General features: G+C 46.3%; 1 protein-coding gene across 1 annotated transcript; it reads right to left on the bottom strand.

Moving 5' to 3' along the window:
* Positions 1-662: 662 nt before the first annotated feature.
* On the bottom strand, positions 663-11,773 carry LOC142577740 (uncharacterized). The gene is made up of 5 exons (XM_075687193.1): positions 11,696-11,773; positions 7,961-8,114; positions 7,662-7,843; positions 2,763-2,957; positions 663-1,081 (listed from the first exon to the last, which is right to left on the bottom strand). Exons 3-5 carry the CDS (start codon positions 7,803-7,805, stop codon positions 1,022-1,024), a joined length of 399 nt encoding a protein of 132 aa, XP_075543308.1. The 5' UTR covers positions 7,806-7,843; positions 7,961-8,114; positions 11,696-11,773; the 3' UTR covers positions 663-1,021.
* Between the last annotated feature and the right edge of the window lie 496 nt (positions 11,774-12,269).

Genomic DNA, 12,269 nt, shown 5'->3' with positions numbered 1-12,269 from the left:
AGTTCCCTCTATTGGGCTGCGACATTCTTTGATTTCATGTCTGCCGAAGGAAGCACATCTGTCCAAATAACATTTTATCGAGAATTTTCAAGACAATGAAAGAAGATACTGTTCCGATTGTCCGAACACGATAATCTGCGACAGATAAAAAATGAAAATAAAGGGGCTTGTTAGCGTGACGCAATATCGTGTACATCCGTAGGCAAAATGAATAAAAAGAAAACGCACTCATGGTACACAAACAACATGTCATCAATAATGGTTGAAATGTGTGAACTGTGGTTTGCATGTTTTGTGCTTATACCAAGCTTCGCGCCTTCCAATTGTCAGTAATTGTGACATGAAAATGGATCTTCCGCGATGACATTGTCATACAAGAGTGTGCTTTATACGCAGACAAAACTTCCTCAAATCAAAGAAGAGAAATTACCGACATCTTGACTGGGCACTTTCTGCACCTACATAATGTAATGTAACTACGTTGTAGAAGCTTGAGGCAAACTAAGAGGTTGTTCCAGATTAAGGGATTCGTGGTTAGCATAAGGTTATATGCAGCAGTGATGTCTTACGTACTATACTTATTTTAAGACAAACCATGCTTTAAGATACCGCGGAAAAAAACGCACAGATTTTGTAGAAGTTTTTACGCAGCTGCACCGGCAATGAAAAGTCAAGGAGTTGAAGCTGTCAAGAGGAATGTCATTTTCTCTCGTGAGATTTTTTTTGAAATTCTCATGTTCGAGTACGGACCACTCCTCATTCTAACTCGTGCGCGATTCCCATACTTGTCTTAAATAAGGCTAAAGCTGCCTGTAAGAACTCCGTCCTAATAAAAAAGCAAAACAGTAGACTTACAAAGCTGCTGCCCGATCAGACGCCAGCCAGATCTGATGTGGGGAAACCAAGCTGTGTTTAAGGCAGTATGTGAATTCATGGCTAGATGCTGTCATAAACAGTTAACACACGGCAGTAAAAATGATCCTCAACGTGCGGACGGTGCCAGTTAAGGAGTACTGGGCTTTCACGTCGGTGATGGTCGTTTCCCCCCGCTGGGTTGAGTTGTTCCTTCTACACGGCAAGGCTGCAAAAAAAAAAAGAAAGAAGCGTGTCAGTCAGCATTAAAAGTTCCCAATTACCGTATCTTAACGCCATAACTGATCACTGACCAGCTCGTGTCGGCTCAACAGGCCCTGAGTGAAACCCCGCTTAACCAGGTGACTAATTTCCCAAAGGCCAAGACGTTATACGGTACCACCCCTGCCTCCACCATGAAAATTCCGCAGAAACATAGAAGCCCTTTAATATTACTTCACTTTCCTTCACGTCTCTGTTCGCTTGCTCTATTCTCCATTTACTCCTTCTGACTGGGTTCTTCACTCTCTTGCTTCTTGTTTTCTTGCATTCTTATATTTTACATTCGATTACGTTTTGTTTTCTTTTGTTCTCTGTAAGTAAATGCTCCCTGCAAACCCATCTGCTCACCTAAGAAATCTTCCTTCTGACCGGGAACCAGGGCAAGAAGTACGAAATGCTTTTGAAGCAACCATAACGGGCACACTGGTAATTGATTTGGCACATATGTGCGAACAATTAAAAACAACGCAACGACGCCTGAGCTGCGATCCGAGATATCTTCGTTTGGCCTTTCTACAAAATTTGTTGTCAGGTTTCATGCCAACAGTGGTCAAGTGGTGGCACCGCCTGGACGCCAGTCGTGAACTTCGTCGTGTGTCGATAAGTTTATTTCGCCAGCGGTTCATTTTCTTATCAGGATTATTGAATAGCTAGTTGCAGTAATTTCTTTCCGTTAGCGAATGTAGCCTTACGGGTTCTAGTGTGGAAAAAAGCAGTGCGTAATTACATGTGCTTTAACCTTCTTTGCCTAAATTAAATTAAATCCTGGGGTTTTGCGTGCCAAAACCAGCAGAAGCTGATTATAAGACCTGCTGTGTGAGGGCATCCAGATTAATGCTGATCACTCAGGGTTATTCACCATGCGTCTAAGTTTAAGTACACGAGCGTTTTACAGCGGAAGCTGTATATGACTAACCTTCCGTAGGTTTTTTTTTTTTTTTTTTTTTTGGCGTCCGGAAACAGAAACGGACTTAGCGATTTCTAACAAACCCATGCAGGTGCAGTGTGGCGGCGCAGATGTCAAAATTCGAAACAGATTAGAACGCTCGCTGTGAAAAATAACCTGACGTCAAGGTTATTGCAGTATATAAGCAGGTGAGGTATCGGTGCTAAAAACATCTGAGTTGGTGATGGGGCGGACACGTATAGTACGTACACTCGAAGAACTACAAGCGTACGAGGGGCGCCGCGGAGGGAACAGCAACGAGAATGTAAAAAGCGCCTGCGCGAAGCGACCACCGACGAAGAACGTTCGCGAGATGCTGAAAGAGAATGACAATCGCGAACCCGGGCACCTCCGAACGAGCAACGACACCACACTCGCAACTCAAAAGAACTACCATTCCGTTCTGTGAAGATGGAATGGCAGTGAAAGCACTTTGCCTTTCGTTTGAGAGCGTTGACCGTCGTCAGCTTTCGCTGCCATTCCATCTTCACAGAGTGCAATGGTTGTCTTCGCTTTTGCTGAGCGGCCAGGATCGAGCTCGCAACCTTGATCTGAGTAGCGCAACCTCATAGCCACCGGGCTAACGCGGTGGGTACCTTCGTTCCCTTCTTTGACTTGACTAACTGGATGAATATGGCGGACAGATTTTCGTACCTGCTGTTCCAAAGTAGCAACCACTCACTTTTTCTTGATGATCATCTGTGTCACCCGCGCTGGAGGTGGTCGGCAGTTCAGGGACCAGGCTTGGTTCAAGGACGAGTCGAGGTTGCGCGGCACCTTCATGTCTGTTTTGCTTTGGCGTAGCAGCTTGTGCCGGTCTTGTGTCGGGCACAGACAGCCTGTCCTCCATGTTTCTGGCATGCAGCTTACTGACATCCTAAGTAAAAGAAAATCAATGCTTATGCTACTCGCGCAACCATTGGTTAGAAAAATTCTCAGCAATTATATGTCTCCACTTCGAAATAAACATTGTTACGTCTCAACACGGCCAAAGGCATTAATTAGACGTTGGTCATGAGGCACCCCGCCCCCCACCCCCACACATTCGTCAGCACCTATCCAGAAGCCGACGCAGCCTGACATCCTGGATTAACGATGAAAAGTGCCAACATGGAGTGCTACCGTGGGAACGGCTTCGACCTCGGATTCCCAGGTTGCTAAATATGCGGGGGCGAAAGTACAACATCGGAGGAATGGTGGGATATCATGGGTGGGATATCGCGACCGATTCTACGGTTGTGATTGGCCGCGATACTGTAATCAGATTCCCTAGTCTAGTCACCTAGGGAAGACAACGGTATTAAAATCGGAGACTTTTGATGCAGTGAGGTGGTGCTGACGTGTCTTGATGAGAACTCAGACGCTTAACATGCATGGAGTGGAATTCCGTATCGGGAACCATGTAAACAATATCAAAAACACCCTTTTCCCTTCATTCCTACTGCCGGACGTACTCGTCGATGGGCTTGATGGATTCCTGGCCCAAACGCCACTTCGAGTGAAAACATCATAGACATAAAATTATCTTAGTCTGCTTTATTGTCCCGCGCACATTCTTTTGTTGTTTGCCTGCGACAGAGAGAGAGAGTAAAACTTTATTCAATGTAAATAAAATAAGGCACGATGGTTGGAGCCCCTATTCCAGGGCCCCACTGGCACGAGCGGCTCGCTGGGCTTGGTCCAGAAGAGCCAACTGGCTCTCCCGACCCTCGTCCGCAAGCCATGCCTCCCACTGCCTATTCTTCATTAGTGGATGTTGGTGTAGTATGGGACTGTCTATGTGCGGAGGCCTCCTGGGGCACTCCCATGGGATGTGTTTTAGTGTGGGTGTGTCTGTGCACCACGGGCACTCGTCAGTGAACCTCGTGGGGTGTATTCTGTGTAGGTGGTGCAGGTTGGGGTATGTATTCGTCTGAATACGACAGTTTATCACTGTATTATCGCTCTTATCGAAATATCGCTCAGCGCAAGAGGTGCCTACTGCATTTAAAATTTCATTGAAATGACCTCCGATCTTATGGCGAAAAAGCCCTGTCTAATCAGATTGTGCGCGCGACGCATGTAATGTTGCACACTGTCGGAATGTACACGTTACTCATGTAAGCCATTACTCTGTAATTTGGGGTGATAGGCGACGGCCTTAAACCGTCAGATTAGATTTGATGACCGATGACTGTGCTTAGAATTGCGTTTCCATCGTTACTTATCTTTTTTGGCACAAGGTCGTCCAATAATGAGTGAAATTCTGAAATCACGTTTTTGTTAGCGATTGCATAATTATTCACCATCACTACAATGCAATATTATAGCTGTAGGAGCAGAAAAGAATGGGAGAAGGAAAAGTCTTAACGAGAAACGCGTCTGGTTGGATAGCCTTCACTGGCAGAAGGGAAAAGGCGAATAGAAAGAGGAGAGAAAGAGAGAGGGGGAGGTGAAAACGGAGTGAAATCGCGCACGCGCGTGGACGGCTCCACTAAGTCGCAGGGTGTCACACAGGCCAGTTGCCCCCAAGAAACACAAAAGTGTCTTCACGGCCCTGTCGGCCAGTGAGCGATCGAACGGCGTTAGATGGGGGCGGCGTAAAATTTACGGGGCATGATGCGTCCAATTTGACAAATGGGAAGGCAGTTGAGAAACCAACCTTCAAAGTGAGGCTTAATAGCTTTTCCTGCTAAATAAACCCGCATAACCTGAAAATAAAACTGAGTATCTAGGAGCCCTGAAGACAAGATCAGTAATGCAATGTAAGCCTTTACGCTCTAGTTGTTCAGCACTACACTCCACAGTCGTGAAAACATTTCCGACCAATCACTTCTGATTATTGAGTTTTTGCAGACGGCAACCTATAGAGCAAACACAGGGGATATATATGTATCATGAGTTGGAAAGAGCACTTTGGTTTATTTACACGAATACTGAAGTTCTGAATGTTACTAATTAAAAGGGAGTACCAGTTTTCTATAATCATGGGAAAAATGAGTTTTGTTGGCTTTAATTTTCTTAACAGGCTCTCTTAAAAGGTTAAAGTAAATTCCGGCGCATCACGTACTAGAACCACGTTCTGATTGTGAGGCACACTGTATAGTGGAATGGGGCCGCCGCGGCCGGAATTGAACCCACGACTTCGAGCTCAGCTGCGCAACGCCAAAGCCAGTGGGTAAACGCGGCGCGCCAGACGCTTCTTGCGGAATTGCATAGCTGAGCCCGTATTTTGTAACGATTTATCCTATACTACTTTTACTTGCCATTGTGTCTTAGTGACTATGGAGTGGCGCTGCTAAGCACAATGTTGCGGGTTCAAACCCCGCCTGCGGTGGCCACATTGCCATGGGGGCGAAATGCAATAACGCACGTGTACTTGGATTTATGCGCATGGTAATGAACCTCAGGTAGCGAAAATTAATACGGAATCCCCCAATGCGGCGTGCCTCATTATCAGATCACCGTTCTTGCGCCTAAAACCCTGAATCTTATTTTATTTTTATTTTACTTTTTTTTTCTCAGCTTCGACATTGGCACGCGTGAGTCCGCGTTCCTGCTGTCACGATGATTGCCCATTTAGCGAGATAAATGGTAAAAGTTGAATACAATTGTGGAAAAACAGCTCTTACAAAAACACAGTGTCTGCTTCGAGTTGTTTGTTCTATTTTTTTAAGTTCTTGAATTTTTGTCTTAGGGCACATGCGCGAGTGAGAAGACGACACAGACTATAGACCTCAGCCCACCTCGTTTTTGGTTTTCACATGTTTTATCAAAAAGTTTGAGTCAGAAATAAAAACGATGAAAACACATAGAAAGAGAGAGAGAGAGAATAAAGGCGAAAGGCAGGGAAGTTAAAATGTATAGAGATTAATTACAATAACTATCCCGTTGACTATTCTGCTTTGTGGGGGAGATGAAAGCGTGGAAAATATGAGCAGGAAAAGAAGCGAGAAGATATGAGAAATTAGTGCAGAAGCTGTCTATCGGAACTTGAGCAAAACAAGAACAAGGTAAAAGCGGGAGCCAACGTTCCGACATGTGGACTTTTCTTTGAAACATAAAAGTCCACTTTTCGAGACGTTGGCTCCCGCTTTTGTCTTGTTCTCGTTTTGCTCATCGTCTTGAATTGCCATCTCCCGCCTCCCCCGTGTTTTCTCTAGTGTACCTTGTCAGCCGGTGTGTAAGCATTCTTTGCAGTCGCTCCTATACACGTTTATATGACAACTCAAAGCGCCAGCTGTGACAAGGAATGAAGACGACAAAGTGGCACTGGGCGCATGCGCTGAGCGTTTCACAGAGCCGGCTGGCTTGAGAATAAGAGACGCGTGCCTGGGATCATGGCCTAATATTTCGTGCACCCGGCTGCTGTGCTCGACGGCTAGGGCTCCATTCCCACATCGGTCACACAGTCGGCTGGCACCAAGGTCCAAAGAATTCTTTTCCCGATGAAATGAGCGGTTCTCAAGTTTGTTGTATGTGACGCGAGCGCGTTTTTTAAATGCGTAAGCATTTCTTTGGTTACCCAACGAGAAAACTCTGCCCATCCGTACCTTCTTCGCGTAAGACGATCGCTTTTAGAATAGGTCCAGTCAGCCATGGAAGAAGACGAGGACCATCGCGCGACCAGTGGCACGAGGGCGTCTCTGTGACCACGTGACGTGTACAATCAGGCACGCATCACAACAGGAAACTCAACCTCCCGGTTCCGTCGTGGGAGACGCCCACTCCATGAGAGCCCAAAGCTCTCGTGGCCTGCAGGACCTGAATAAAGTTGATTTCCTTCCTTCCATCACAACTGTGGAGCAGCCGTGGTTTCAGATCGGAACCTCATCATCGCACCTGGCGCCACCACCTGCAGTTGTTTCGCTCGCCTCATCAGTTCGCGTTGCAACGCCTTTCGCAGCAGCTCGTGTCGACGCAGCACTGTCGCGTTGACCGTAATGGCCCCAAGACGAGCGCATCCGCTAAGTGAAGAAGAACGGAAATGCAGGAATGCAGAGAATCAGCGCGAATACAGATTACGCCGGAAACAAATGAATGTCGCTGCGCAGAGCGGGAAACTACAGCAACACGCTGCCGAACGCAACAAACAAGAGGGACGACGCCATGCCGACGCTGCCCGATACCGACGTTCCAGGGAAAGCTGCATACATTTCCTTCATTTCCTACATCTTCCTCGTCATTTCGCCCCACGTCCGTATCCGCTGCGGCCTCTCTTTAACACGAGTGAACATTGCTTCCACTCGGCTCTTCTACGTCGTCTCGTGCAGGTCTCACTTAACAGTTCGGTGCTGAAACCGCGCTACTCCGTTTCACGATTCTTTCGCGGTCGTTCTCGCAATTGTACCAAACAAACCAGCGCACGACCGCTGACACCACGTCATTACTACAATATGCTTACGCATCATTCTGATAATTCCCTGCAGCGATTCTACGTACACTTTTTTTTATTGAAACGGGGAGAGTCACAAAGAAGGTGCCTTTATTAAATTTTGTCTCTCACTCTCTCTCGGTCTCTGTCTCCTTTTCTGTCAGAGCTTAAGCTTGCTCTGCACACTTCAGCTGCGGGTTATGCGCACAATCTCGAAAATCTTATTACCAACACGAGGTCATTTCGCCTGTGATGGGCCTCTTCGGCGAACGGCTGCAGCGACGTCTCAGCCGTCGAGATTGGGACGCTGCTTGAGATCTCCTCTTGCCCGCCGGCGAATGCAGTCGACATTTCGGGAATCGCTGGCATCATCTGCAGTACCGGTATCCGTTCCAGAGGAACAACTTTGTCTACCGAAAGAAGATAATTTTTGTCAGACACACAAGAAAATGAGCAAACGGCAACGGACACACCCCCTCCCCGCACGAGCACTGCATTTCCATATATATATGCACGGAGTGGCTTACCAGCTGACACTGCTCCTACGTGAGGCGTTGCTTGCGCCGAAGTTTGTGAGACGCTGACTGTCTTCGGCTGCGGCTGCGTCCGACTGGGCCGAGTAGAGGCGCTGCTCAATTTTGGTGGGTCGTGTTTGTTACTGGGTGCCGAAAGTACAGGAAGCTGCAGTGAAAAATAAATAAAAATAAAGAAGACGTTGTTCGAGGCGTAATAACTGTCTTGCCGTAACGATTATTTGACATATCTCCGTCAGCATGTGTGTTGATTAATTTCCCTGGTAGTGTAACTTTTGGGTCAGCACGTGACCTGAAGCACCGTCGTGGTACTTAAATATTGTGAGTATTATATATTGTTACCTTTGCTTTTAATATTTCACACACACCCCGCAGAAACTTAAGTGACTGGTAGGGGTCCACCGTCCACTTAATACTAAAGAACCGACTAGTTCGAAAGAAGGGGGAATCAGTCCAGGCCTGGCGGACTTACAAACGTACACTGGTGCGCGAAGTGCGACCTTTTTCTTGCGCGAGTAGATCACTGACATACATGACACCAACCACTTTAGCAGGTATTACAGCGCATTCACTAACTGTCCTCTGCAAATATTGAGGTACATCAAGAACAGGCTCCAACATGAGCACCTTTAAGGAACCGCGTTAGCAATTTCCTTTCGTCACACCCACTAATTATTCATGATTAATTATGCAAAAACCTTCGTGCTCACCAATAAACTCGTCACTTCCAAAATACTGACTACTTCACTGCGGCTATTTCTCTTAGAAACAGTTGTAAGGACTGGAAGTAATATGGTGCTGAAAAAGAAAAGAAAAAAATAAAGAGGCCGATATGAGTAGTTCCACATGCGACAATGAGTTAGAAGGGTTTGGGCGCGAACTCGTAGCTATGACTCGTTCATTTTAAACAGCGCCAAAAAACATACGGACAAAGAACAGCACTTGAATAACACTGGTCCTGGGCTCTTCCTTGTTCGCGTGTTTTTGGCGTGGTTTAATATGAAAGACGCGGAGATATGTCGTAGGACTTGACCGGGTACGCCCTACGCACCCATAGCTAGCCTACAGAATTGTATTTCTTTTTATCATTGTTACATATCTTAAATTTGAAAAATAAATGTCATGAAAACACGCCTACGGGTTACTTATTTTGAACGTGGCGCAATATCCACTGCTTTACGTGCTGTCTTTCGTCAACTGGTCACGCACCGGAGCAAGAGTTTTTGTTAAAACGATGACGCCGGCGAGACTAACTGTTCCCACGTCCAGTTATTCCCACGAGACCACTGCTTTGTCACCCAGTTTCCTTTTGCTCGTTTTCTTCTTATACCCCTGTTACACGGGCGACCTTTAGCACGGTTAACGTAAACTCGGTTAGCGCGGTCACATGGCAGGCGAAACTGCGGTTAGGCCGCTAACCGCGGTTGACCGCCGACCGAGCTTGGCAACCTCGGTTTAGTGTAACCGACGTTTCGGAAACGGGCAAAATGGCGGACGGTACTTCTTCCGAGCGCAGCGCTGGCGCTTCCCAGATATCTTCCAGAAAGCGTATCATTTGGCCTGACGCGACAACTGAAGCGCTGATACGCATTTGGGAAGATAATACGGCCGCTCTGCGCTCAAGTATACTCGAAGCGCGCGCCTCTGCACGGAGATGAAGGCTACGCACAAATTATAAATTTTAAGAACAGCGCAGTCAAACTGTGCAAGTGAGGCACACACAAACGATGTGTGTTTGTGCGTCTCACTTTCTTGTCCAGTTCGACGGCGCTGCTTTTGAACTTATAACTTCAGTATTTTTAACATGTACTTTTTTCTTATTATTTGTGCAATGTGAAATCACAGTGCACATACATTAACACCATAAAGCACTGCCTTTTCTTCCTTTTTTATTCTTTCTTTTTGTAAATGCAAGTGTATAGTTCAAAAGTGCATTCGCGTAAAGTTGTACTCCTTTATTATGTAACCAATGTTTTTAGTTGAAACATTCATTTGTACATTAAGAAATTTTTTTGCCTTTTTGTTCAGTGGACTTACTTTTATTTTATATTTACCTATTTGTGACCCTTAATTCTGACTTTTTGTGTAGTTGTATGCCTACCAGGCATGCTCACAACTGAGAGCAGGAGTATCGAAAATAAATTAGCTACACGTGCAAAACTTAGTCTTACGGGTTAAAACTCTCAAATATGACAATTGTTTTGATGAAAAATAACGTCTTTATACCACTGTAATGAAATATCGAAGAAAAATTATTCAAAATGAAGCCTGTACGCAATAGATCACGTGACGCGTCATCAGACCATTAACCGTGATCGGTATAGCCCGTGTAACTCTGGAGGACTACGGTTCGCGTCAACCATGGTTGAGCGAGTTAACCACGGTTAAGTTTAACCGCGATTAAGGTTCCCGTGTAACTATGATATTGGAGCGTCGGGTCCTGTGAATTTCAGCGAAATCGCAGCGGCTCGGGCTGTGCTGTGTGTCACCCGTTTCGCCCCCGTCGCAATGCGAATGCCGCAGCCGGGAGATCAAGCCTGGGGCAATGCAGGTCTGCCATACAGTTTCTTGTAATTATACCTAGAGGTAAAACTGGCGATTCCGCCCTGTTGAGGGTACGGGAATGCCCATTCTGTGCGAATCGAATCGCTGGAACGCATCCAGTCCAGCATCGCTAGGTATGTCCTGGGGCGATACAACCGGTTTGTTAGTGCAAAAAGTTTTTCAAAAAAGTAATAGAATGGTTTCCGCTAAGCGAACGCCGCAAGAAATCTTCGTTTTAAGCTTTTTTTTTTTAAATTCAATTTACAGTAACCGAACTGGAATTGAGGCATCATCATACTTGCGTCCTCCGCATTACATATCTGGTCGCTGTTTGTAAGGTTCATGCGTATCTCCCCGGGCCAGGTCCTTTTAATTTTCTGTTCCTTTCCTTGGACCATGTCGGAATGGAATTTGCTATTGGCGGAAGTCGGGAGCCGAAACTCTGCTGCTTTGTTTTACACTGTTCTATGCCCTCCACAATAATACCGGTTGGGGATGCGGGATTTCTTTGAATGTGAAAAAAATGCATGAATGTAGTGGCTTCGGATTCGCCACGAATGCGCGTCTGGCTTGCAGAGTTCACCCTGTCACAGTGGTCCAGTCTTAGTTAAAACAGCGCGTAAATGTCAACTTCTTTTTAATATTACGGCGCCACATTTAGTACATCATTAAACCTTGAGAGCTCATGCTGGGTAGTCCAATTATAGCCAAGGTGAACGGCAGCAGCAGGCCAACTGTATTTCGAAGGAAAATTTACAAAATTAGCTCTCACTGTTCCTCAGGTCCAATCTAGATTTATATAGATCACTTGTTCTACTTGAATATAAGTAAACAATAATGAAGGATGCGCTAGGTCCAAACAAAAACTTTATACGATGATCTCATTCTCATAAAGCATTACATGTGCGAAGATGACTATACTTTTTGAAGCCGAGCCAAGTACGAGACAAGCCTTGCACGCTCACATCCCACAGCGCTCCCATGGTGACACAGCCTGCGTCAGGAAGTTCGCTTAGAAGGCGGCGCTAGATTTCCCCCCTGGGTAATGTGAGAAACACTATGTGCTCTGCAGTCCAGACAGAGTGGCGTGCTTCTCCACCACGCGGATCCAACGGCAGAAGTTTGCACGGGTGTATTACACGTGCGAGAGTTGGCAATAGCGGGCAGGTATATATATATACTTACTGCAGCGCGCGCTTTTTTCCCGGTTGCTCTGCGTCCGACGGCGTACTCTTGGTATTGAGAGAGAACGCAAAGTATGGCGTATACCTGCCTAGGAGAAAGAAAAACAAGAAGAAAGCACTCTGTATTTGCGCTGCAACGAAACAAGCGATGACAGTGCTCTGTAAGAAAGCTCACATGGCGAGTAGGCGGGCTGGTTGGTTGCTACAGTTTGCATTCGTATTGGCGGCGCGAACTCGAGAGGACACACGGAGAAGGGAGGCTATGAAATGAACGGTACGAACGTCGGGGACCAGCGCCCGTCTCGTTCATTTCGTTTTGATTTGTTTTGTTTTCTTTGTCCATGCATTCTCTTCCGTTCGCGCTGCCATTATGAATGCAATTTGTAAGAACTGTTGTACAGCTGCTGCAAATCACCGAGAGCAGCCTTGGCACAACGCCAATCGTGTTGAGCTTTGGTCTTTCCTGTTTCTTTTCTTTTCGCTCTTTCAGAAGGTGATCGTATGGGCAGCTTAGCGTGCCACACTGGCCGCGTGAAGCTGGACGTAAAAAAAATCAATATAACAGGGAAGTACAA

Source organism: Dermacentor variabilis, chromosome 4, assembly GCF_050947875.1.
Source record: "Dermacentor variabilis isolate Ectoservices chromosome 4, ASM5094787v1, whole genome shotgun sequence".
NCBI lineage: Eukaryota > Metazoa > Arthropoda > Arachnida > Ixodida > Ixodidae > Dermacentor > Dermacentor variabilis.
This window is presented reverse-complemented; position numbering and strand designations above follow the sequence as displayed.

Bases quoted from the DNA above. Each gene is read 5' to 3' on its own strand.
- LOC142577740 (XM_075687193.1), bottom strand. From the start codon at position 7,805: ATGATGCCAGCGATTCCCGAAATGTCGACTGCATTCGCCGGCGGGCAA. The intron at 2,958-7,661 runs GTAATAAGATTT...TCTTTTACTTAG, and splicing joins GGCGAAATGACCTCGTGTTG to GATGTCAGTAAGCTGCATGC. The intron at 1,082-2,762 runs GTGAGTGGTTGC...TTTTTTTTGCAG, and splicing joins CAGATGATCATCAAGAAAAA to CCTTGCCGTGTAGAAGGAAC.